The following is a 27,966-nucleotide window of genomic DNA, read 5'->3' on the forward strand; positions in this document are numbered from 1 at the left end:
TGCTATGTAAAATAAAAAAAGGGTTCCACATTTCCACTTACATGGCTCTTACTCAGAACACTGTGCAATCTTATTAGGAATGAAACCATGAAGACTATTCTGATGAAGTGCCCTAAATTCAGAACAAAATTAATTACTACTTAATTAAAATTGACTTTAACATTTGGGTGCTGCACCACCAAAATCGAGAGAGGAAAGGTAAGATTAGCGGACCGGACCAAGCTCCGGCAAGTCATTGCATTAACTTAATCCCATCAACTGCGGCGTGTCCTCCGCCCAATCATGATCAAATCAAGCGCATCCTTCATCGCGTGTATTAGCAGCGCCCTCTCCTTCTCCGTCTCCCAAGCCACAACTTTGGACCACCACATCGGCTCGTTTGAGATCCCGACCGCGTCCCTCACCATGGTCGCCAGCATCCTCATCCCCATCCCCATCTATGACCTCATAATTACCTTTAGAGAATGCTTGATTAAGACCACCTCCAACCATACACCAAGTCCCATTTTTAGTGTAAAAATGTGCTCCAATCATACACCATACCTATACCCATTTTTGGGTTTTTTAATCAAACAACACCAAATTTGAAGTGAACACCAAAATTGAGTATCTACTGCAAAAAAGTTTTAAATATTGCATAATAGTCCTTATTATTATTTAGATAGTTGAATCAGCCGGCGGCCAATTTGTATACTGTCAATTTGTGTACTAGTACAGTAGTACTTGATAGTTGATTCAAACTATCAGCCGCATAATTTACACACAATTTGTTCATGGAATTTACATATATTTTTCTAATAAAAATAATTAAATAGAAATTAGCAAGTTGATCATATTATAATAAATTATTTTTTTTACAAATAATAACTAATAAATTTACTAAATAACAATGAATATTGCTAAAAAAATCTTGTTATTATTTCAAGAGTATATGACCCGATATGACGCAATAAGAAATAAAAGTGCTCATCTGGAACTTCAAACTGCGTTAGTTGATCATTTGTGGGAACAATACACAAATTTCGAGTCTTGAATTTTAGCTACTTTTTATGTTTATCGTGATATATTTTATGTAATTGCGATATATTTAAATGAGTTTCAATTTATATTTGAATTTTATTATTGCAAGTTTAGTGTATTTAATTTTAAAAGTAGTGTAATTTTTTTTAATATAAAGTATATTTAATACATAAATATATTAATAAAAAAATATTGTATAATTATTTAAGTTACATAAATTATTGATAAAATATTGTGGGACTAATATGTAATTTAAGTAAATATGTAGGTATAATTGAAAAGGTATAAAAAGAATATAAATATGGAATATTCTTTTGGGTTTGAGTTTGAAGTAAATGATTGGAGTAAAACTACTTTTTGGTGTGACCCAAATTCAAAAATGAGTTTGAGTTTGGTGTAAATGGTTGGAGATGGCCTAACCAATAGATACTCCTTACTCCTTCAGAAGAGAAGACCTCTACAACCAATGCTGTTAATTATAATTCAAAAAAAATTATAATATATCAAAAATCAATGGCACGTATGCCACTACTTCAACCTCTCAAGAAACTGAAATATAACCGCTACACCATTACAATTGTAACTATTGCACCATTACTCAGCCCTCCCACTCACTCCAACGATTAATATTTCAATTCAGTAAAAAAAAAGTTTTATTTAAATAATAATATCTATTCTAAAATGGCATTTCTCTAAATACCACCAAAACTTCCCTTTTATATATTGTATAGATGTATAGATGTTAAAGTTCAAATTTTTTAATTCTGCATTTCTGTAGAAAGCTAAAGTCCAAATCTTTAAAGGGATATTGGCATCTAAGAGCATCTCCAATAGCAATAGGCCAGCCACAGGCTAGCCACTCTCTCTCCCTGCCACGTCATCAGCACTAAAAATCCACCAACCACATCACCATTTTAAGCAAATAGGCTAGCCTAAGGCCAGCCACATGCTAGCCGCAATAAAAATAATTAATAAAACAACTACATTTATGGAATTAAATTTATGATAAATTACGGAATTAAATTTACGAGACATATACGGGAAAATTCATTCATTTCATTAAAGAAAAGAGGTACATAGATAAAAAAAATACATGATTTAAAAAAAAATGGGCTTCCACACACGAGCCCCGCCGCTCTCTCTACCTCCTGGGGCGATAGGGGGGAGGATCCCCTCGCTGCCCGTTGCGCCCGCTTTTGGCCAACCGGGCGAGGGCAACGAGTAAAGGATGGAAGGACGGAAACTCCTTAGCATCCGGGGGGAGGTCGTGGGATCCGCCGCTGCTGCCGCTGTTATCGCCGGAATAGTTCAACCTCTTCTTCTCCGGCCACCTAGCGTCGCACCCCGCCCAAAACTTCTCGTAGTCCTTCAGCACCGAGATAGCATTCCCGGGAAGGTGAACTCCTTATAAGTCCCCGGCACGGGAAAATGACCCTCCCGCTATCCTCCGGGCGTCCTCCTCGATTCCGCCCACTAGTTAGCATGCGGAGGGCGTTGGTGTACAACCCGAAAATCGGCCGACCGCGGCCCCGATGAGTTCCCACCTCTTCCGGCACTCCTCCCTGCTGTAGTCCTTTCCGTGCGGGCGGTTCCTCCGGTAGGCTGCTCTAATCTTAGCCCACATGTTGACGATCCGACTGGCGGATCGCGCGCAAACTCGACAACCACGCCTTGGCCGGGCCGACGTACTCATCCTCCGTCCACTTCCTCCCGCGTGGGGGTGTCGTGAACAGCCGGGCTGCGACGACTCGCCGACCACCTTGCTCTTCCCCTTGGTCTTCTTCTTTTTCGGTGCGGCCCAACCCGCTGGAACGGGAGTGTCCGGCTCCCCGATATCGATCCTCATCTCATGCAATGACAAAAGGTCATCCCCAGTGAACTGCGTCTCTACTTGGGTCGACGTGTGAGACGAAGCCGTCAAAAAATCAAGAGAGACGATAGACCGTGTCCCCCCCGGTGACCCATGCATCCCGGGCTGCATCCCTCCCTGCCATACCGGCATCATCCTCATCATCTGTTGCAGCATCTCGGGGCATACCTCCCCACCCCGGCCGTTGTCCGTCCGCCGCTGGCCTACCCCCGCCCAGCATCCCCCACTTGCATCCCCCCTGCATCCCCCCTGCGCTCCCGCCATCATCACCATCAATTGTTGCCAAGGGACGTTAAACCCTTGGCCCATCCTCGCCCGCCCATCTCGCGGCTCCATCTAGATCCCACGGGTACCGTGGGAGTCTGAGATCCGCTCGTCGCCGGATTGGACTCGTTGTTGTTGTCCATCACTCGATGTTGCTCTTGTACGAAATTTAGAGAGAGAGAAAACTCGTTAAAACAAGTGGTGCAAATGAAAATGAAACTAAAATCGCGTATATATAGTTTTTCAAAAATTTTTAAAAAAAATAATATAAAAAATAGGCGCTGGCCGATCGCTCGCCGATCGGCACGCCACAATGGTGTCAAACGCATCGGCCAGCGCCTGGAAATCGGCGTGCGCTCGCCGGTTTCTTCGCCGAAATGCCGCTGGCCGGTTCCAATAGTTCGGCTAACTGACCGGCTAGCGACGCGAATCGGCTAGCCGGTGGGCTAGCCGCTATTGCAGATGCTCTATATCATGAAATTTTTAAAAAGTTGGTCTTTTCCACGAACTTTAAAATTGACAAATAATATCACAAACTGTCACGAACACACTTGCTAAGGATAGCACAGTCGGGAAACCATGACTAGGGGCGGGGGTATAAGAAGCGGGGAAAGAAATAGGGGAAAAATAAAATCAAACATTGGTTGGAGATATGACTAATCAAGTGCTGATACATAGAGGAAAAGATACTCGCTTATGAAAACTCGAGTAATTATTTGTAAAAGTTTTCAAAATACCAGAGTTTTGAACAAAATACACTTGAGTCTTTTAAGATGCACAGCGGAAGGAAAAGAACGCGGTTCCATGTATGGAGACATGAACCTCCGAGAGTCTTAATCTGACTGAATTAAATGTATTGTCTCAATAGCACTTCCTCCACCACTTTGCTGCTCAACCTGCACATTTAGAAATATATGTAGGGCTGAGTACAAAAGTACTCAGTGAACACATTGCCGAAAAATGCAAATATACATTTGAAAATATTGTCAAGTCATTATCACAGTAATACTCGGGGGTTTTATTAAAAAGACTTGAGCTTACTAAAAATCATTTTTCGACTGCAGTCCATTTTCTTTCTGTATTTTGCCATATCTGATCATCTTGTGCCGTAGAGATGGTGTTCTCTCACGGTCACATTAATAATCTTGTGCCGTAGAGATGGTGTTCTCTCACGGTCACATCAACATTCTTGTGCCGGGAAGGTGGCCACCTTCCTCGGTCACCAGACCTGCCCTCTGGCCATAGGTCTCCTGTGTACACTAGTCCGAGTAGGGACACCACCCTCACTTGGACCCGAATTCGATTCACATATCATCATTCATAACTCACTTGGCCTCACGCCAAAACAGATAGGCATCATACACAAAACATTTTGGCAAGACAACATCATTTAAAATAAACAACGAGCATATGTTCGAGTTTTTCATAAAATATCACTTTAAAAATAATTTGCATTTTTATCCACATTAGTATGTAGGATAGAAAAATTCACCTCGTACGCTTTCCAATATTTTTGAAAATAATTCTCCACTTCACAATGTTACTTTCCTCTCAATTCTCCCTTTTTGGACACAAATACTAGATAAATTAAGCTTCAAGCATATATAATAAGATGATGATGTGCATTTAACTATATGCTTTTTCTTCTATGGATCTTTATAATCGTACATTGATAAATTTGTCTTCATCCCAATTATTAAAATTTAATCCGAATATTAATTTGACTGTTACATCGTTAGAAAATTGCAATATGAAAGATTACTTACACCCACCTTCTCTCTCTTTAATTAAACACTTTAACCAATAATTTCTAAAATCTCGTGCCGACTAAGCAATGTGTCATCTTAGCCGGGACAGAGGGAGTATCAATTTTGTATGTTAAAAATATCAACATAAAGACACAAATTTATCAATATTCGTGTGTTGATAAATTTAGTCTTTGTGTTGATATTTAAATTTACATGTTGTATTGATATAATTATGTCTTTATGTTGATAATTTTAATACACATAATTGAAAGTTATTAATTATTACTGTGAATTAGTCAGCACCCCTAGCGAGTAAAGTCAAATTTAGATTACATTTAATAGTCTATGATTCAAGATTTAATTAGTTTGCACTTCCTAATTCCATAATCCTTTCCTCATCATGAATAGAAGATTGAGAAAATCAGATTATTATTGAGAAAACATTAAACAATTAAACATTTGTCCTTTAATTTATTTGCAGATACTAATTCATTAATCCTTTGCAGAGAATAATTATAAATAGGGTACTCAAATCAGATTAATTTACAGAAGATTTAAAAATTTTCTTCCTTTTTGTTTACGGTCAGAAAATATCACTCAAATTTCCTTATTTTTCATAGTTTAACTTATAAATATCGTGAACCACAAAAGTTTATCAAACCAAAACATATAAACCTGTCAATTTACATCTATTTAGCAAACCAAAACAATGTTCTCACCCTTTCAAACAAGATAGCTAGTTGAACCCAAATACATCATGAAATCAATTTTGAAATTAGAATTCGTGAAACCCAGATCGCCTATGAATTGGACCAAATTGTGTCAAAAAATTAGGGCTGATGAACTGAATTAATGCACCAAATTCAGCGTTAAAAAATAATTAATGCCTCAATACTAACCTTGTCGTCGCGTGTAAGTCGGTGTGCAGTTCCGGTGGACCTTCTTTAAACAACAGTCAGTCATCGGAAGCTCGTAGAACACGCAGGTTGAGGAGAATCATATGGTAATTTGTTCTCAAATTCTGAATAAAATACATTCAAAGAGAGGGTTATTTTGGAGGGGTAATTACAATCTACATACAAAATGTTTCACCAATGTTTCAATTGAGTACAAAATGTTTTAAATTAACAAATATCATGAAATACATCATGTTTCAAACAATTGAGTGCAAAATGTTTCAAACAAGATAGCTAGTTGAACCCAAATACATCATGAAATCAGTTTTGAAATTAGAATTCGTGAAACCCAGATCGCCTATGAATTGGACCAAATTGTGTCAAAAAATTAGGGCTGATGAACTGAATTAATGCACCAAATTCAGCGTTAAAAAATAATTAATGCCTCAATACTAACCTTGTCGTCGCGTGTAAGTCGGTGTGCAGTTCCGGTGGACCTTCTTTAAACAACAGTCAATCATCAGAAGCTCGTAGAACACGCAGGTGGAGGAGAATCATATGGTAATTTGTTCTCAAATTCTGAATAAAATACATTCAAAGAGAGGGTTATTTTGGAGGGGTAATTACAATCTACATACAAAATGTTTCACCAATGTTTCAATTGAGTACAAAATGTTTTAAATTAACAAATATCATGAAATACATCATGTTTCAAACAATTGAGTGCAAAATGTTTCAAACAAGATAGCTAGTTGAACCCAAATACATCATGAAATCAGTTTTGAAATTAGAATTCGTGAAACCCAGATCGCCTATGAATTGGACCAAATTGTGTCAAAAAATTAGGGCTGATGAACTGAATTAATGCACCAAATTCAGCGTTAAAAAATAATTAATGCCTCAATACTAACCTTGTCGTCGCGTGTAAGTCGGTGTGCAGTTCCGGTGGACCTTCTTTAAACAACAGTCAATCATCAGAAGCTCGTAGAACACGCAGGTGGAGGAGAATCATATGGTAATTTGTTCTCAAATTCTGAATAAAATACATTCAAAGAGAGGGTTATTTTGGAGGGGTAATTACAATCTACATACAAAATGTTTCACCAATGTTTCAATTGAGTACAAAATGTTTTAAGTTAACAAATATCATGTAATACATCATGTTTCAAACAATTGAGTGCAAAATGTTTCAAACAAGATAGCTAGTTGGACCCAAATACATCATGAAATCAGTTTTGAAATTAGAATTCGTGAAACTCAGATCGCCTATGAATTGGACCAAATTGTGTCAAAAAATTAGGGCTGATGAACTGAATTAATGCACCAAATTCAGCGTTAAAAAATAATTAATGCCTCAATACTAACCTTGTCGTCGCGTGTAAGTCGGTGTGCAGTTCCGGTGGACCTTCTTTAAACAACAGTCAGTCATCGGAAGCTCGTCCTTTAATTTATTTGCAGATACTAATTCATTAATCCTTTGCAGAGAATAATTATAAATAATAGGGTACTCAAATCAGATTAATTTACAGAAGATTTAAAAATTTTCTTCCTTTTTGTTTACGGTCATAAAATATCACTCAAATTTCCTTATTTTTCATAGTTTAACTTATAAATATCGTGAACCACAAAAGTTTATCAATCCAAAACATATAAACCTGTCAATTTACCAACTTTCCTTTATATTATTTAAAACTCGTGCCGAACTCAACCGGGACTCCTAAAGTGGGACGGAGGGAGTATCATTTTTAAAAAAAGAGAGCAGAAAAGTCAATGGGACTGCTAAAGCGGGACGGATGGAGTATCATACAAAAAGTTTAATTAGTGTTACGAATTAGTACATTTCATCTAAAAATCACTAACACTATTACTTTTTCTTATTTTTCTCCAAAATTATACCCTAATAAACATGATATTATTTCTCTAAATAATACATTATGCATTGCCATATGGGCATTTATTAAACAATGAATTCACATTTAACTTTCAGCTAATATTAGCTAACTTTAGAATCAAAAGGATGAAAAATAAGGAAAAGTAACGATGTTGGTGATTTTTAGACGGAATGTACTAATTTGCAACACTAATCAAACTTTTTATACGATATTTGTTAACTTAAAACATTTTGTATTCAATTGAAATATTGGTGAAACATTCCGTATGTAAAATGTAATTACCCCTTATTTTGGCAATGTGTGTAAAGCATAATTTATAAAAATGAGAAAAGATATGTATCAGAGCATTTTTGGCAGATTTGCTAACAACCACTATCAGCATATGCTCTTTGGCAGATATGCTAACAACCACTATCAGCATTTTTAGGGCGGGCCTGAGCATTAAACTTGGCCCTATAATAGGCTGTACCGATTTGCACATATATATTTTGGATGCTACTACCCTATAATACATTAAATATGTTGCATAGTGCATCTCTTGACATGCCAGAAATGGGTTAGGTAACTGAGTAGAAAAAGGATAGTTTGCTTCACTTTGTACCAAACAGAAGTTAATGTGCAGATAAAAAATCAATTCTACTCTTTAATTTCTTGGCATATCTAGATTATCAAACTAATTAAATTTTTAAATTTCAAATTTGACCGGCATTGGTTAACCAATGTCTATATAATTCAAGATAGACATGCAACAACCCAAAACAATACAATACAAAACAAAACAAAAATGCAAGCTTCGATTCTTGTTTCCTTTGCCTTGGTAGCCGCATGGCTCATCTACACAAGGCGGCGGCAGTGGCGACACAAGCTCCCACCGGGGCCGCCTTGTCTTCCGATCATCGGAAACATGCTACAACTCGGCCCAAACCCACACAAATCCTTTGCTAACCTCTCCAAAACATACGGCCCCTTGATGTTCCTCAAGCTCGGGAACCAATCCGTCGTGGTTGCCTCATCGCCCGAGACGGCTAAACAAGTCCTTCAAAAACACGGCCACGTCTTCTCGACGCCCTTCACTCCCAACGCAGTGTGCGTGCTCGGCCACGGCGACGTCTCGATGGCCATGCTCCCCGCCGCCTCAGACATATGGAAAAAGATCCGGCGAATATACAGAGAGAAACTCTTCTCCAGTCAAGCTCTCCAAGCCACTCAAGATATCCGGCGAGAGAGGCTGCGGAAGCTCAACGAATACATCAACACGTGCAACGGAGAGGGCCTCCCTATGAACGTCGGAGAAGCCACCTTCACCACCATGTCCAACCTCATTTTCGCTACCCTTTTCTCCATTGAAATAATCCAATACGGTGTTATAAATAAGGAATTCGAAGAGCATGTTAAGGCCATCACAAGGTATATGGGAGTTCCCAATGTTGCTGATTTCTTCCCCGTCTTTGCTCCTTTGGATCCACAGGGGTTGAGACGGAAGCTCACTCATCACTTCGGGAGCTTGCTTGAGTTAGTCCAGAGCCTCATCGACCAGCGACTGCAGGAAAGAACGACGTCGTCTTACCACAAGAAGAGTGATTTCCTTGAAACCCTCTTAGACCTCTCCCAAGGGAATGAGTATGATTTGAGCATTAATGAAATCAAGCATTTGTCTGTGGTGAGATTAATACTCCCTCCGTCCCCGATTAAGAGTCACACTTTTCCATTTCGGTCCGTTCCCAATTAAGAGTCACACTTCATTTTTACCATAAATAGTAAGTAGGTCCCACATTCCACTAACACAATTCACTCACATTTTATTATAAAACCAATATAAAAAATGAGTCTCACATCCCACTAACTTTTTCAACCAACTTTTCTTTACATTTCTTAAAACTCGTGTTCGGTCAAAGTGTGATGAGTAGTGTTTAGTTAACCTTTCCATGCTTACAAATTGTTATTCTAAAACACGAGTACTGTATATGTCAGGATTTAATTATTGCGGGATCAGATACAAGTGCAGCCACGGTGGAATGGGCAATGGTGGAACTACTACTCCACCCCGACAAAATGAGAAAGCTGAAAGCTGAGCTGAAGAGCGTTGTAGGAGAGAAAAGCATCGTGGAAGAATCAGACATCTCAAGACTCCCATACTTGCAAGCCACCATCAATGAAGTGTTCCGCCTTCACCCTCCTGCGCCTCTCTTATCTCCTCATGTCGCGGAGGATGAAGCGCGAGTCAATGACTATATAATCCCCAAAAATGCTAGAATATTTGTCAATGTTTGGGCAATCATGAGAGATCCAAGCATCTGGAACGATCCGGAGAGCTTTGAGCCTGAACGATTTATAAATAACGACACAAATTTTGGAGGGCAGCATTTGGAGCTAATTCCATTTGGTTCAGGACGGAGAATTTGTCCGGGCTTGCCACTAGCTAGCCGCATGTTGCACTGCATGGTGGCAACGATGTGTCACAACTTCGATTGGAAGCTTGAAAAAGGGGCAGAATCCAAAAAACTCCAAAGAGAAGATTTGTTTGGACTAGCACTGCAGAAGAAAACCCATCTTAGAGCTATTCCCATCAAGGTTTAATGATTACTATATCATATGGTGGTCTTTCATCATTGATATTAAAATAAATATGGAAGACATAGTTATGATTAGACGAGACATTTAGTGTCTTATTACTAGATATACTGAATAAATTTGATCAGATGGATGAGATCCTCTGTAGTGTATTAAAACACAACATTTGTTGAAGTGCTTAAAACGCACAAAACAATAAATAAAACGCCAAATTTATAAAATGTCAACACAAATTTGTGTTGAAATTTTCAACAAATGTGTTGATTTAGTTAGCAAGGAGCACGTTATGATGGTTATTGATCACATCCCTAGAATTCCATGCCATAACTCCGATGGAGAGAAATTTATATTTACATTTACATAATATTAATGGCACAATTGTGACAGTATTTGATAAGTTCAAAATAGGATGAATAGAATATATTTATATAATTACAGAAAATTAGAGTTGATAACTTTGAAATATATGACACAATTAATAAGAGTAGTAAAATGGTCCAAAATAGAAATAAAAGTTCAATAGTTCAGACATATTATCACGTGGTGTGCCCGTCAATTACAAGTGTATAAATATTATCTCTCCTTTATTGAGCAGGAGGCTTTGTAGGAATAATGTTAGTATATTGTAAAAGAAGATAACAAAGAACTGAGCTTGAGGGTGTTTACTTGATGATTCTGCTTAGGCAAGTTATAACAAAGAATAGGATATAAGAACAGAGCATTTAGATGCACCCTATATTGCCGCTGGTCCATAAGGCAAGGACGCCATTACGCGGTCCGTGTATATGTTACAAACTCAAAATAGGCTAGATCAAGTCGTGTTAACACATGGGCAGCTGTGTGCTTGGCTTGCTCTAATGCATAGCCCATAGGAGTTCTTTCTCCACTTGCAAAACATATCATCCAATTTCTGTTTAAAATCCGTGTCACGTCAATCTGCGCACTGTTTTCTTCTATGGAAGAATATTAGTACATACTCCATGCGTCCGCCATTAGGAGTCCCATTTTTTGGTGGCACAAGTTTTAAGAAATGTTAAACAAAGTGAGTGGAAAAAAGTTAGTGGAATATGAGCCTCATTTGTATATTTACTACAAGAAAATTGGCTTATTGTGGCACTCAAAAATGCCACTAGAAATGTGTTGTCCTCACACTTTATTTATAGTGTGAGTGTAATGACACTTAAGCAAGTGTATTAACAGTGAGTGTAATGACAGGTATAACGTTATAATAGGCAAACTATTAATTCACCTGAAATGCCATAAAGCATAACATGTGGTGACATTTATACGTGCCACATAGTGTAATCTATGACTACATTGAACACTGCAATTCTAATATTACTAATTACCTCCCATAAATTTTGGTAATTACATTTCCTGTCCACAATTTCCGTAATTTACATTTTTCATTTGTAAATATTTATAATTTATATTTTACTCCTTGAAATATGTATAAACTATTGCATTCTTCAATTATTTAAACATTCTTCCTTTAAATAAACATAATCGCATTTTTATACCCTATTCCTATACTGGCACCTTTTGTAAAGTGCAATAAAAAAAAGTGCAGTGTAATGCTATTTTTCTAGCAGTGATATTAGTTTTAAATGAAATATGCTATTTTTCTAATAGTGATACTCCTATTAGTTTTAAATGAAATGTGAGTAGAATGAGTTAGTGGAAGGTAGGACCCTATTGCATGGTAAAAGTGAACCGGGATTCCTATTCCCGGACGGAGTAAAATGGAAAAACGAGACTACTATTCGCAGACGGAGGGAGTATATCTGCAAGATATCCCCATATCTCTATTATTTAATATATTATTGATTTAATATATGTTTCCTATTTCTTGATTATTAAGTTAGGTTATTAGTATTATAAATAGAAGCATTTGTTATCTTTTGAATTAATCATTAAAGAAATAGAATTATCTTTATGGTATTTTATTTTTCTGCAATTTATTTTTTTCGATTTTGTTCATCGGTAGCTCGTCTGCAAAGGGACCACCTTTTATCTAGCGATTTCTCGCCATTATTCTCCAATACGAGTTTACTTGTATCACACTACTATTAGATTAATTAACTTCAAATGGATAGTTCATTCCATGATAGAACAAAATTAACTTGTTCGCTACTTGACGATAAATTGTTAGTAATGTTATGCATGATAATCACGGGAAACTAAATCAATTCCTTTTGTAATCTATAACTTAAATCTCATGCTTCATACGAAAGTTCCTAATTCCATCAAGAATGTAAACAAAAATATGATCGCATGAAATAAAAACTGGAACAGGTAAAAGTCGTGTAAATATTTAAATGCTAGAAATGCCCGTATTCAAATTGAAATAACACATTTGACCTTATATATAAAAAAAACACCAATCGTGCAATAATGAATCAATTCCTAAAGAAAACAAAGTCACCTTGATGAAATGGAGAGGAAGGTAAGTGATTCGGCCGTGAAGGGAGATGTTGCTAAACTGCACAGCCCGATGAAATCACAACCCGACTTGCTTACCAGTATGAAGCTTTCAAGATCCTCTGTAACCAATCTCTCTTGGTCGGGAAAGCGGGAATGTTGAACAACAAGGATACTAGAGGGAATACCGTGTTGCACATCGCGGCATCTAAGAAGCAGTACGAGGTTAGATTCTTGAACCAATACAGTCAACGACCTGCTTTGATACATAAACAGAAGAAGTATGTGGCATTCCAACTTAAAACCAATTGGTGAAAAGTGGAATAGGCCATGAGACATTACAAGTGATTCGAATACTCTCTTTACATCAATATGAGATATTTCATTGTTTCATTTTCCAAACCAGAATGAAACTGTTGTTTCATTCAGGTTACGATATGTTGCTAGAGAGGAACTCCCGATTCAAGGACATATTGGAGGTGAGGCCGTTAAATAACATGGGGCGCACCCCCATGGATGTGTTGACATTAGAAGGCGGCGACCGCAACATAGAGGAGATTCTACAAACTGCAGAGACAACAACACCAAACTCCAACATCCGAATGCAGAATGCAGGATGAGGTAAAAACAATTTTACATACTAATCTGACTACAATATTGGAAAGCAAAATTATAACCAAACAAAATAGAAACAGGAAGAAAGATGGTACCAAAGAAGGAGAGAAAAACATGGAATTAATGAAAGAGTCAAAGGTTAGAAATTTACATGCAGTTAGTAACAAGAGTATATATAAAACTGGTAATTTAACTTGAATAAAAAAATATGCATATTCAAAAACAGGAAGAAAGAAGTAGCGAAGGAAAGCGAATATAGAACACTCAATGATGGGGAATGGAGGGAAAAATTTGGCAAGAAACTGAACCACCTAAAATTCGAAAAGCCAATTTTTCAGTTGGTAATCTTGCCGAGTGATTTACGTAATGTAGACCTCACTTTCCACTAATACTATTTCAACTATCATTTCTCTACATCTCTCTTATTTTACCAATTACGTATTAAAATCCGTGCTCAATCAAATGTTTAAATTTTCAGAGACGGAGGGAGTATGTTGTTTAAAACTTTCTAGATTTAGAATTGGTCTGATTTTGATGGATTATCCAAAATGATAAAACTAATCTATTTTTCACGGACGGGGATACTAGAAAATACAATATGAGTTTTTTAAAAATTTTGTTTTTAAATGTTTATTTGTAACTTTATATATATTCAACTCCTAAGTACGTCTTTTGATGTTTCTAATTTTAATTTCAAGTTAGGTAAGTCAAAAGATGTGCTTATTGAGAAGTGAGTGACTCTGTGATTGTGGACACAGTGGTTAAAGGCCCCATACTTTTTTGGATTTCTTTGTCTACTTTATGTTTTATGAAGTTACGTTGAATCGAATGATAGATATTATTAATTTAAACCTATCATTAATTTATTATATAATGCTATAAGTTTTAAGAATTTTGTATTTAATTTTTATTAAGTTAAATTGAATTAAATGAAAATTGATGACTTTTTCATTTGTATAGTATTTGTAATTTTGATAGAGTAAAGACCAAAATTGGTCCTGAACATATGACCATTTTACGTTTTTGGTCATAAACATTATCTTTTGGATTTTTTGGTCCTAACATATGGAAATTTGATCATTTTGGCCCTCTATCAACATTTCCGTTAAAAACTAACGATCAACATGTGTAATCCCGATTTTGACCTAATTAGACTTTTAATTCTGATTTTTTACTCCCTAATTAATTTCCTAATTAATTTAGTAAATATTTATTTAAAATCAGATTTAAATCAGATTTAGGGCTTCTCACATCGCGTTTTCTTCCTTTTCATCTTCTTCCTTCCTCTTCCTCTCAAACCCTAGTTATGGAGCCGATCTCCACTTCCCTGGCGCCAACGCGGCAGAGAATCCGATGCTAGCCGATTCGAATTCGCAGAGCTTGCAATTGAGGTCGTCATCGAGGAGGACGTTGGAGGGCTTGATGTCGGCGTGGACGACGTGAGGGGAGCAGACATCATGGAGGTACGCGATTGCGGAGGCGAGCTGGAAGGCCATGGCGGCGCATTAGGTTCACGTGAGGGGAGTGGTTTGGAATCGTGGAGCTTGTGGTGTAAGGTGCCGTTGGGGACGAATTCCATGATTATGGCTGGCAGATGGTCGTCATCTGCGTAGGCGAGGAGTTTGACGATGTGTGGGTGGCGGATGTGGAGGAGGATTCACTACTTGAAGGCCTCGTGGAGGCGGTGGCTGGAGTAGTAGACTTTTATCAAATTAAATATATAAATGAATATTTACTAAAATATATTTCTGATTTTAAATAACTATTTACTAAAATAATTAGAGAATTAGTTAGGGAGTAAAAAATTAAAATTAAAAGTCTAATTTGGTCAAAATCGGGATTAAACCCATTGACAGTTAGTTTTTAACGAAAATATTGACAGGAGGACCAATTGTGATTAGATTTGAAATGTGCATGACCAATTGTAATCCGAATTGAAATGTGTAAAATTAAAAAATAAAAAAAATAAAGTCTTGGACTAAAAACGTAAAAAGATTATATGTATATAACCAATTTTGGCCTTTACTCTTTTTGATATATTCGACATTTAAATACATTAAATGCACTTAACTATAATTTGAGTTAGGTGCATCAAAAGTAGTGCCAATAAAAAGTGGATGGTAGCTAGTGGGCTCCATGACAGGCTGGCCATTTCAAAAGATTCAAAATTTATGACTTTTCCTTTTTTTACTATTTTAATTTCATTCATTTTTTACATTAATTAAAATTATTGAATTTAGTACATATATATCTAAATAACAGTATGCCTTTTAAATTACTGTTTACAAGATTTAATTTGATATAACATGGGTATAAAGGAAATTTTAATGAGCTCAACTATGATCATTTAAAATGTGAGTTATAATGAGTTAGTAGAATTTGAGATCCATTATAAAAAATACTAGTAAAAACTGAAATATGACAAATATTATGGGACAGACGAAAATGAAAAAAGATATGGAGAGAGTAATTTATTCAAAAATGCTATTTTAAGAATTTTGCATTCATATTTTTATTGAGTTAAATCGAATTAAATGAAAATTGACAGACTTTTGATCTATATAATTAATACTTTTAATTTTTAATATATTCAACTTTTGAATACGTCTTTAAATGCACTCAACTCTAATTTCGAGTTAAGTGCATCAAAAGACATGCCAATAGAAAGTGGATGCCAACTAGCATGTGGGCTCCATGACAGCTAACCATTTCAAAAAGATTTAAAATTTATGCTTTTTTTTTTTGATTTTTTTCACTTTCACTTTATCTTTTATTTTTAATTTATTTTATTTAACTTTATTTTCTTTTGACCATCTTCAGAGTAGACAATTAGCTTCAATGCTATTTATCATTTTTGACGTGACATTTACATAAATAAATTTTAAATTTAACATAGATAGTTGAAGATGCTCTTAATGTACTCCGTCAATATTCAATATCTACATTATATGCCTCTTAAATAAATGTTTACAAGATTTAATTTGATATAGCATGGTAAAAAGGAAATTTTAATGAGCTATGCTATGATCCTTTAAAATTTAAAATTACACTTTATTAAATCTTTCTTATTTCATATTTCAATTTCTTAATTTTTGTTGCTTATTTTGTTTCTTTGTTTCGGCAGAAATAGTATTTTCCATTTCTATATAATTTCAAATTTAAGCATTATTGCACTTATTACAATTTTAGATGTTACGATAGCTTTCAAATTTTGTTAAAATATATTTTTCCCAAATCAAGTTAACTATGTTATGACAATTAAACAAAAGGAAAAAATTATATTAAATGAATACAATTGTCAAATAAATACAATTGTCTTATTTATTAAGTAAAACATGAGGTAATAACTTTCGTAATTAAACTTAATATTCTTACCTCGAAATAAACCATCACACTAAATCCGATTCCTCAAAAAACACACACAGACACGCACTAACAGTCACTTTTTCACCTCCTTTTTCTCTTCTTTGTTTCCTCCATTTCTCACCTCCTCCAACCACTTCTCCCCCAAATTCACACACACAACACACACTAAACCCTCCCCCACTCCCTCCCTCCCTCCGCCGCCGGAGCATCAAATTCCACCAGAAATGGACTTCAATTCGCTGCTCCCGTTCCCCGATTTGAACCACCTCCCCTCCTCCTCCTCCACCTTCCCCGCCCCTCTCATCGTCCCCAAAATCGAACCCAAGCTCGAGCCTCTTGACGAAACCCTACCGTCTCCGATGCCTCTGGCGGCGCCGCCCGGTCTCGACCTCTTCTCCGAATACAATCGTCTCTGCGGTTTATTCCACTCCACAATTCCCGGTGGAATTCAGCCAAACGGCGCCGTTTCAGCTCTTCCGAATTCGCACCCCGATTCGCTGGCGCTCGTGCCCGTGCCCGACCCGAATCCGAGCCCGAACCTCTCCGATGTCGTCGTTCTGTCGGCGCCTGGAAGCGGGCGGAAGCTGCCGAACCGCTCCGCTGAGCTGGTGCGGATCACGGATCTCAAGGCGGAGGACGAGCTCTACTTCCGCGACAAGGTGAGGAAGACGCGGATGCTCTTCGAGTCGCTGCGCGTCTTCGTAATCGTGGAGGACGAGAAGCGGCGGGACGCCATGGGCGCGAACCGTCGCACGAGGGGGGATTTGAAGGCGGCGGCGATAATGAGGGAGCGGGCGCTGTGGATGAACCGCGACAAGAGGATCGTGGGGAGTATACCGGGGGTTTTGGTAGGCGATGCTTTCTTTTTCAGGATGGAGTTGTGTGTGATTGGATTGCACGGGCAGGCGCAGGCCGGGATTGATTACGTTCCGTCCAGCCAGAGCTCGAATGGGGAGCCGATTGCGACAAGCATCATTGTTTCAGGTGGATATGAAGATGATGAGGATTCAGGGGATGTGATAGTGTACACTGGGCATGGAGGGCAGGACAACCATGGGAGGCAGGTGATGCACCAGAAGCTTGAGTGTGGGAATTTGGCTTTGGAGAGGAGCATGCATTATGAAGTGGAGGTGAGGGTGATTCGCGGCTTTAAATATGAAGGCAGTCCTAATGGTAAGGTTTATGTATATGATGGATTGTATAAGATTGTTGATACTTGGTTCGATGTTGGGAAGTCGGGGTTTGGGGTTTTCAAGTTCAAGCTTATTAGGATAGAGAATCAGGTGGAGATGGGGAGTAGTATCTTTAAGTTTGCTGTGAGTTTGAGGACGCAGCCGTTGGGAGCCCGGCCTAGAGGCTATATCTCGCTTGATTTGTCGAAAAAGAAGGAGAAATTTCCGGTTTTTTTCTTCAATGATGTTGATATGGATCATAGTCCGATGTATTGCGACTATCTTGTTACTACTGTTTTTCCACCGTATGTGTATAATGTTGGAAGGGGTAATGGTTGTAATTGTGCTGGGGGTTGTCTGGATGATTGCTTTTGTGCTATGAAAAACGGGGGTGAATTTGCGTATGATTTGCAGGGGATTTTGGTAAGGGGGAAGCCTTTGATATTCGAGTGTGGGCCACATTGTAGTTGCCCTCCCACTTGTCGTAATCGTGTGACGCAGAAGGGGGTTAGGAATAGATTTGAAGTGTTTAGGTCGAAGGAGACTGGTTGGGGAGTGAGGTCACTGGACTTGATCCAGGCTGGTTCTTTTATTTGTGAGTTTGCGGGAGTTGTTCTCACTCGAGAGCAAGCACAGATATTCACAATGAATGGTGATAGGTTGGTTTACCCTAGCCGTTTTACTGGAAACTGGAAACAATGGGGCAATTTGTCAGCAGTATTCTCCGATTATGTTTGCCCAGAATCTCCATCAACCCCTCCTCTGGATTTTACCATGGATGTTTCTAGAATGAGGAACATTGCATGCTATTTGAGCCATAGTACAAGTCCGAACGTCATGGTGCAGTTTGTATTGTATGATCATAATAACTTATCTTTCCCGCATCTCATGCTATTTGCTATGGAGAATATACCTCCCCTTAGAGAGCTGTCTCTTGATTATGGTGTAGCTGATGAATCAAATATGGGAAAACTTGCAATCTGCAACTAATCCCTGTTATTTAAAGTTGGATTGATGGTAAACATGCTGGATGGAGCCTTTGCTAAGGTAACTTTTACTTTCTGTCATTTTAAACGATTAGTTTCTTCTGATTTATCGGACTTTGACTTGTTAATTCAAGTTGTTAAAAATCTCTGTATGTGGACAAAAGATCAGTGTGCCTTTTTCATATTTAAACAGACATTGTTTATTTTCTATTGTGCTTTTTGCTGCCATATGTGACCGGGACATACCCATCACTTCTTTGGACCTTGTGTAGCTTTAGACTATTCTACTCTTCTTTGCTTGACAATAACATGCTTGTGCTAGAATTGTTATTAGATATGCACACTTGATTGTTTGTAGTCGCCTAGTCGTGATGCTGCCACGAACATTTGACTTTCTTCGGATGATATGTTCAATGGTCATAAAGGCTAGGTTTGAATGTCTGATCATCATAGTACTTAATTACGTCTAGTAATTGTATCTGAATTTATGAAGGGCTAATTAAATAAATTAATATTTTTGTGATGAGCTAAAATGAAAAGAAAGATGAAACGTAAGAACTTTTGGAGCTTAATACATAAGTAGAGCACAACAAGACTTATTTCCGAATCGCGTGTTACTAGAAGCTCCACAAAAATCTAAATGGGAGGGTGGTCAACCTGGGTTGGGCTTATTTCTTAGTGCTATTGCTCAAGCTTACATCTATTTGATTCCGACAAAACCATTCCATAGAAGTCGACTAAATATCTTTCAAGAAAACAAATCAATGAACAAACCATTCCCACAAAACCATTCCATAGGAATATGCTAATACCCTATTTTGTAGTTTCCAAAACTTCTTCGTATTGGCTTCCTTCCACGCCTCATTTTTGAGGGAAAAAATATTTTCTTTTGATTTGCTTGTGTCAAGTCGTCAACATCTTTAAGAATTTAAGGCATATCGATAAAAAACAACAAATTTTATGAAAAAGTTTTGTTCATTCAAATATATAGATTCTCATTAATAGTTAGTTTAAGCCGATAGAAGTTCATGGGTTCCATCTTGAAATCTATTAGTGATAAGTGGAGTAGTCCATTAGACTTATATAATTATATAGCGGTTCTAGTTCTTTCTTCAAACCAATGTGGTGAATCTTGTAGGGTTTAGGTTTTTTTGAATCGTGTGGGACTAGACCTCCATCAAATTGGAACAAATTCGAAGCCTAGATATTTTGTAGTTTCCAAAACTTCTTCGTATTGGCTTCCTTTCACGCCTCATTTTTTGAGGGGAAATATATTTTCTTTTGATTTGCTTGTGTCAAGTCGTCAACATCTTTAAGAATTTAAGGCATATCGATAAAAAACAACAAATTTTGTGAAAAGTTTTGTTCATTCAAATATATAGATTCTCATTAATAGTTAGTTTAAGCCAATAGAAGTTCATGAGTTCCATCTTGAAATCTATTAGTGATAAGTGGAGTAGTCCATTAGACTTATATAATTATATAGCGGTTCTAGTTCTTTCTTCAAACCAATGTGGTGAATCTTGTAGGGTTTGGGTTTTTTTCTAATCGTGTGGAACTAGACCTCCATCAAATTGGAACAAATTCGAAGCCTAGATATTTTGTAGTTTCCAAAACTTCTTCGTATTGGCTTCCTTCCACGCCTCATTTTTGAGGGGAAAAATATTTTCTTTTGATTTGCTTGTGTCAAGTCGTCAACATCTTTAAGAATTTAAGGCATATCGATAAAAAACAACAAATTTTATGAAAAAGTTTTGTTCATACAAATATATAGATTCTCATTAATAGTTAGTTTAACCGATAGAAGTTCATGGGTTCCATCTTGAAATCTATTAGTGATAAGTGGAGTAGTCCATTAGACTTATATAATTATATAGCGGTTCTAGTTCTTTCTTCAAACCAATGTGGTGAATCTTGTAGGGTTTAGGTTTTTTTCTAATCGTGTGGGACTAGACCTCCATCAAATTGGAACAAATTCGAAGCCTAGATATATTGTCGTGTCAATCATTTTTTGTTTTGGTCCATGTCCCACTATAAATGAGGAGTTACTTTTGGGCATGGTTTTCAAGAAAATGATATTTATTGAAATAAGTGGAGAGAATAAAGTATGAGAGAAGAAAAAGTAGGAGAGATGTAGAGAGAATAAAGTAAGAAAGAGGTAATAAAGTAAGAGAGAGAAAATAAAGTATGAGATGGAAAGGGTGTTACTTTTGCCAAAAAAGGAAATCAATGACTTATAGTGCGACAACCTAAAATGGAAAGGTGATCACTTATGGTGGGACTGAGGGAGTATAAAGTTTCAATCCATAGTCGGCGACTTGCTTTGATATCTGCTCTGATATCATGATAGTAGCTCATGACATTCCATCTATCATGATAGTAGCTCATGACATTCCGTCTATCATGATAGTAGCTCATGACATTTCATCTTAAAGTTGGTGATAAGTAGAGTAGCCCATGAACCTTATATAGTGGTTCAAGTTCTCTCTTTACACAAATGTATGCCATTTGTTTTGTTTCATTTTTCCAACATAAGCTTGATAAACTAGACTTGAATGGCTTAATTTTGCTAAAAAATATATAATGTGGATACTTTGTGAATCCAAGTTTGGGTAATAGACTTTCATAGCCGCCAAGAATGTGAATTATTTTCCTTTTAATTCTCGTAGGACATATAACCGAAGATATCAAAATTTCCGTTGTTAGAAATTTTTATCACGCATTTATTCTAGACTGTGGAGAGGCCATGCTGTGTCTAGTCTGAGTAAAGATGATTTAGAAAACAATCTTAACTTCCACAAAGATTTCTTCTTTTGCCTTATCTGCCATTCGATTTATTCTTTTGCCTTTCTTGTATAGCAAAAATTTACATGTTCATAACTTTTTTATAATCTAACGCAATAGTTATTATTAGGAAATATGTCTCGTAAATTTATGTTGCTTAGTCTAATTTCCTTGTGTAGGTACACATGACAATACAGGCAAGGCATTAAACATATGCACTGGTTAGAAGATTCCTTCACATACTTTTTGCGCTCGTTTCTGATGGTTGTGGAGGTAGCTGCTGATTCCGGGCCCTGGAGATTACTGCTGGTATGTGCCTTGATGCGTTTTGACATCCCTGCAGCGCACAGACGGTAAATAGAAATACGAGTATGCAGGTGCTCTCTGCTTGATGGATTCGTCTAAATATCCGAGAAGTAAATGCTGCACGCTCTACTCCAGATATTAGAAAATCTTCGGTGAGAGTATCCTTTTGTCATCAGTCTGTATATATGAAATTCCAACGTGCATCATATAGGGGTAAGTTCTTGGATAATTTCTTGCTAACATAAAATCTCTGAGCTAGCTGTGGGAGCCATTTGCTTTTTGTCTTTTTAACAATCTCCCCATTTTTTGCATTCCGAAATTTATAGAACCATATTTGATATATCTGATATGTAATTGTCATTTGTTTCCACACTTAGTCAGTAGTACACTTATGTAAGTTGTAGACAATGATGATGACGACAACGACGATGTCTGTGTGTGTTACTTATTTTTACTCTACTTGCTTTCTGCGGAAAGTGGTAGATGATGATTCATCCATTGTTGGTTAGCAACATTAGTTTTCACTAACATTTTGTTTGCAGGTTTTATTATCCAACTTATTTCAGTTGCATTTCATTCTTTATATAGCATACAGAGATATAAGACTCAAATTCCACTAATTTTTGAACTCTGTATTTTCTTTTAGGAGTATTTTTAAAGTTCCTGTCAAAAATGGTTACTCCTAATCATGGACATCGAGTTTAGGTTGGATTTAACAAAAGTCAACTAACATATTTAATTATTCAATACATAATTTTTGATATATCTAGTGGTAGTTGGCCAGCATGTGGTGTCTTATCAGAGTGGGTCAACTTGTTAAAAAACGTATCTTTGCTTTGAGTTTCAAACTATTTTTTCTTTATCAAAATTTTTGGATATGAATCACTTTAGTAACATACACAATATGCAATAAAATAAGTATGAGCTAAAATTTGATGTAAACAAAAAGGAATTTTAATGTGCTTATGATCATTATTGTTTTAAATTATACGGAGTATAATATTTATATAGTAGTATTGTTTAAATACAATAAAAAATTGATTATGGATAGTACATTAATAAAAACATAGTATTGAAAAGAAAATAAAAGTTATGTTGGGTTGATCTACTAATGGGAGCAGGGATTATATTAATATAGGAAAAATAATTATTGAGATATGTTGGATTAAATGAAAGTTACCATTAACTAAAAACTTATAATTAGCTTTAAAAAAAAGTCAGATTTTTTTTGCAAATATTGTATATAAATTTTATTCAGTTAAAATCGATAAAATGAAAGCTATTAACTTTTTTCATATAACTATTACGTAATTTTTGATATACTTAACTTTTGAATACGTCTTTTGATGCACCTAACTTTAGTCATGAGTTTGTTGCATCAAAAGATATGCCCAATGAAAACGGGTGGTTAGCTAACATATTGTCTACATGTGACTCAGTTAGTCTATATGTTAAAAGATCCATATTTATTGTTTTTTTTTATCTAATTCACTTTAATTATTTTTTTTATTCGTTCTAAGAATTATTGGATTTGGTATATTATAAAATGCACAATCTGCATCTTGAATAAAAGACCAAGAGACAAGCTTTAATTTGATGTTGTACTTTATTTCTTTATATTTATTTTTTGTAAGAATTGTTGGATTTAGTACATTATAATCTACACAATCTGCATCTTAAATAAAAGACTACGAAACATGCTTTAATATGAGGAGTATATCATATTCAATGGGTAAGAAGCAATTTCTTCATTTTCCTTTGTTTTGTGTTTCTTCCTCTTCTAATTTTCAATTGTGATAGTAATTCATTTTTATAATGATTTTAGTTGTTGATTATAGGTTTTTAAATTTGGTAATTCCAAATCAAATAAACTATATTATAAAAAAACATTGTTTCCTCAAAATAATACTACTATCCATTACACTAAATGCGATTCCTCAAAAAAGTACACACGCACAAGAGTTATCTGCTTCACACAATTGATGAAATCATTAATCAGATTCATAAATTAATATTGAAACTAATAACAATGTTCACCCCTAGGACATATAGCTTCCTAATACAAGAAAATAAGACTTATAAAACTTCAATTGACAATCTAATAAAAGAATTGGAGCATTATATTCAAGAACATATATCTACTTCAATAATGGCTAAAGAAACTTGATCTAAAAATGAAGCTCACATTTCATCTGTTAAGACATTCTCAACCACCTTCACAACATCATCTTTCTCTTGTTCTTGCACTTGATCAAGTAGCATAGACACTATCGATGGATCGAGCGAGAAACATTTTCGGCTCATTCTCTCAGAAGATTGGAATTGCGTTACAGCAAACCTTTGTTCATCACCCTATCGAGTTCACAGCCACATTTCTCCATTTCTCAAAGCAAAATGTATTGCCTCCTCCGTTAATTCCTTTTAACGGAGCAAGCCAAGAAGAACGTATATGTTCGAGCACAAGGTTGCAAACCTTCGGAAGGAAGTTGACTGAGAATCTCTCTCTTGCAAGGGCGTGTCTCCCTTCCCTACACAATTCATCAATGAGGATGTTACACGAGAACTCGATTTATCCTCAGTTCCTGTGAGAATCTGATCAGTTATCGAAGAGCTTTGCTCTATTCAAATTGATTCAGTTTTCTTAAACATCAGGACACAGAGAACATAAATACAATCCTGAAAATCACAGTAAACCTTTACCTGAAACATATTGATCTAAAAAATAATTGTAGCAATACAGTATTTGAGAAATGCACATGCACTTTAACAGAGGCGAAAACCATACCTATCTGCCGATATAAAGTGAAGTTCGCATTTTTTCTGGCACAACTCTCTTAATCATCTCCCCAAGTACACTGTATTTCCGTTGTTTTTGCACTTCACAAACAAGCTTTGAAGCCATGGATGAATTGACTGAGAAACCCTTTTGGCTCATTTCCTCGAAGACTGGAATCGCCTTCTGAAGATCATTTCTTTTTAGCAACTCCTCAATCACAACATAGTATGTCACGCCATCAGGCGGGCAGCCACATCTCTCCATTTCTTTAAGCAACCATATTGCCTCCCTCGTTAAACCTCTTCCACATAGCAAGCCGATAACAGCAGTATACGTCATAACATCAGGTCTTAAACCTTTAGAAGGAAGTAGATAGAAAACATCTCTAGCGAGGTCCAGTTTTCCTTCTCTACACAATCCACTGATGAGGATATTATACGTGATCATATTCGGATTAACTCCTCGCTCTTCCATTGAGTGCACTAGTGACAATGCATAATCCATTTGATGATCCTTGCGCAGGCCATCCAACAAGATATTACACGTAATCACATCAGGATACACGTTTTGAGCTTGCATATCATTGAAAAGGCTCCAGGCATCGGCACATTTGCCTACACTCAACAATCCATGTATCATGGCGTTATAGGTACTCGCTGTGTGGCGTAAGCCTCTACGGGAAACTTCAAGAAAGACGGCCCAAGCTTCATTTACTCTTCGTTTCTTGCAATATCCATCAATCAAGCTGGTATACGCGACCATATTGGGCTCAATACCTCTATCCGCTAGGTAATCAAGCAAGTCTTTCCCTTGATCCATTTCCCCTTGCGAACAATAACCATCTATCAACGTAGTGTAAGTGTAAGCATCCGGAGAAACCCTCTGCTCCAACATAATTCCCACCAGATCCTCCGCCTCCTTCACCATCCCCTTCTTGCAAAGCATGTCCATGAATATATTAAAAGCGGCCGCATTCAAACACATTTTAGCATCACGCATATCGCAAATCAATTTCCTCATGTCCTCCCACCTCCCAGCAACGCACAAGTTATAGATCATCGAAGTATACGTGACAGCATCAGGCGAAACGCCCCTTTCGACCATTTTCGGCCATAGCTGCATCGCATCATCAACCATCCCACCCTTGCACAAATCATCAAGCACAGTTTTATAAGCATGAGCACTAGCCTTGTAGCCCGTCTTCGCCAACACCTCAAGATGATAACACGCCGCACCAGCGTTCCCCCCTTCGCTAAGCCCTTTAATCAGAGTAGCAACCATAACATCATTAACCTCACAAAGCTCACAAGCTAACACCTTTCCAAACAAAATCTCTGCTTCAACTGAATGACCCTCTCTAAAAAGCCCTTTCAAGAGAGTGGTAAAAGTCGCCACATTTGGCTCATGCCCTAGCTTCAATAAGCTGCCCAGCATAGCAAAACCTAGATCAGCCCGTTTGAGATGGCAATAGCAATTGATTGCGATGTTGAACGTGTAGTTGTTCATCACCACGCTCGATTGACGCATTCCGTCGAACATTGAGAGGGCAATCAGGTAATGTTTCATCTTGACGGTAACAGACAACAATTTGTTGAATACAGTATCGGAGGGGTGCGGAGTAACGCTCATCATTTCACGGTACAATGAAACCGCATCATAAACGTCGTTTATGCGGCTGAAATCTGGGTAAGGGAGAGGGATTTGAGCAATTTTACCCGGTTTGGCCACAGTTAGGCGAGGAATCAGAGCTCTCGCACAAGCCGCCATGTTCGTTCGCAAGATTTTTGCTTCAGACAATTGATTTGTACAATTTCAGTATTGCTACTGCATTTGGCAAAATCAATCGCTTAGATTTCATGTTTTCAAAGATGCGACCTTTTGAGTTTTGAATAAAGAAAAGAATTATTCATCAGAATAAGAAAAGAGATTTAAGTTATGAATCTTGGTCTTTCACCCCAAACAAAATAAATCTTGGATAATCTCGGGCTATATTCAGACGAGTTAATCTTAAATAATACAGTAATTCTCGAGCCAATTCAATCTCGAGCAATACTATTACTCCTTCCGTCCCGAGATAAGTGAGCCAAAACTTTTCGGCACAAGATTTAAGAAAATGAGATTTTATTAGTAAAGTGGAAAGTGAATAAAGTAACAGAGTTAATAAAGTAGAGAGAAAAAAAAGTAAGAGAGAAAATGTCAAAAAAGGAAACGACCCACTTATCTTGGAACGTCCCAAGAAGGAATGTGAGTCGCTTATCTTGGGATAGAGGGAGTACAAGTTAGTCTCTAGCAGTTCTACTGCATCAATAACTACTTTATACTCTCTCCGTCCCACTTTAGGACTCCTGGTTGAGTTTGGCACGGGTATTAAAAATGTGAGTGGAAAAAGATAGTGGAATGTAGATCCTACCTTTTTATATTAGTTTTATAATAAAATGTGAGTGAAAAAAAGTTAATAGAATGCGGGCCTAATGCTATTTATGGAATATTTCAACCGGGACTTCTAAAGTGGGACGCCCAAAAATAGTAAATCGGGACCCCTAAAGTAGGACGGAGGGAGTATACTCTATCCGTCTACTATTAAATGTCTTATTTTGCTTAATTATAGTATTTTACTATTAGTAGAAAGTGACCAGAACTTCTAACAGCGGACGGAGGAAGTATATAAAAATGACATCCATATTCTACTAATTTTTTAATCCACGATCGTTTGTTTTTCTTAAAATCTGTGATGATCTTATCTCAAATGGGGCAATTAACGCAAGTAGAATTAGTATTTATTTCCATGGATTGGGCTAAAACTGTTATTGGGCCAGACTAGCCATACAGTAGGCCCATGTCCAACAGACTCTTCTAGAGTCAGGCCAGCTTAAATTTCCTTCCCGGTTGATTAAAGATTCGAATCATCTCAATTAAATGTGTTTTATAGCAAAACAAGCCAAATTATTAGTGCCTGTGTACATGCCTAGTCTCACCAAAGCACAGACCAAAATGAGAGATGGAAACAAATTTTGAAACAATAGAAGTAGTTTCTACATTTAATTACCCATTCTATCTGCACATATTTATGTACATTGGCACAGATCAAGTAGTTAGTTTCAATCTGTAGATAAATTGTTCTCAGCAAAACTTCGACCAGAAAATTCTCTGTATCCCCATCCAGCCCACTCATTTTTCTCCATTTCTCGAAGATACTAGAATACCGGCCTCCTCCTCTGCCAATCCCTTTTCACAACGCGAGCCACTAATAATCTCATACAGCCGAGCATTGGGTTGCAA

At 36.9% G+C, this 27,966-nt stretch overlaps 3 protein-coding genes across 6 annotated transcripts; 2 read left to right on the plus strand and 1 right to left on the minus strand.

The window, feature by feature from the left end:
- The first annotated feature begins 8,474 nt into the window (after positions 1–8,474).
- LOC125202849 (11-hydroxysugiol 20-monooxygenase-like) lies at positions 8,475–10,494 on the plus strand. Its single transcript, XM_048101324.1, has 2 exons — positions 8,475–9,350; positions 9,662–10,494. The coding sequence occupies exons 1-2, from the start codon at positions 8,475–8,477 to the stop codon at positions 10,265–10,267; spliced, it is 1,482 nt and encodes a 493-aa protein (XP_047957281.1). The 3' UTR covers positions 10,268–10,494.
- A 6,250-nt stretch (positions 10,495–16,744) lies between these two features.
- On the plus strand, positions 16,745–22,405 carry LOC125200680 (histone-lysine N-methyltransferase family member SUVH9-like). Of its 2 annotated transcripts, XM_048098409.1 has the most exons (3): positions 16,745–18,882; positions 21,785–21,914; positions 21,983–22,405. In XM_048098409.1, the coding sequence occupies exon 1, from the start codon at positions 16,888–16,890 to the stop codon at positions 18,823–18,825; it is 1,938 nt and encodes a 645-aa protein (XP_047954366.1). In that variant the 5' UTR covers positions 16,745–16,887; the 3' UTR covers positions 18,826–18,882; positions 21,785–21,914; positions 21,983–22,405. The 2 variants fall into 2 exon arrangements, with proteins under 2 accessions (XP_047954366.1, XP_047954365.1); XM_048098408.1 differs by having other exon boundaries at positions 21,785–22,405.
- Positions 22,406–23,971: 1,566 nt separating this feature from the next.
- On the minus strand, positions 23,972–26,597 carry LOC125206610 (putative pentatricopeptide repeat-containing protein At1g12700, mitochondrial). 3 transcript variants are annotated; one of them, XM_048105854.1, is made up of 2 exons: positions 24,697–26,597; positions 23,972–24,439 (listed from the first exon to the last, which is right to left on the minus strand). In XM_048105854.1, the coding sequence occupies exon 1, from the start codon at positions 26,452–26,454 to the stop codon at positions 24,697–24,699; it is 1,758 nt and encodes a 585-aa protein (XP_047961811.1). In that variant the 5' UTR covers positions 26,455–26,597; the 3' UTR covers positions 23,972–24,439. The 3 variants fall into 3 exon arrangements, with proteins under 3 accessions (XP_047961811.1, XP_047961821.1, XP_047961817.1); XM_048105864.1 differs by having other exon boundaries at positions 23,972–24,452; XM_048105860.1 differs by having other exon boundaries at positions 23,972–24,493.
- Between the last annotated feature and the right edge of the window lie 1,369 nt (positions 26,598–27,966).

The sequence above is a fragment of the Salvia hispanica genome, chromosome 1, assembly GCF_023119035.1.
Source record: "Salvia hispanica cultivar TCC Black 2014 chromosome 1, UniMelb_Shisp_WGS_1.0, whole genome shotgun sequence".
Taxonomy (NCBI): Eukaryota; Viridiplantae; Streptophyta; class Magnoliopsida; order Lamiales; family Lamiaceae; genus Salvia; species Salvia hispanica.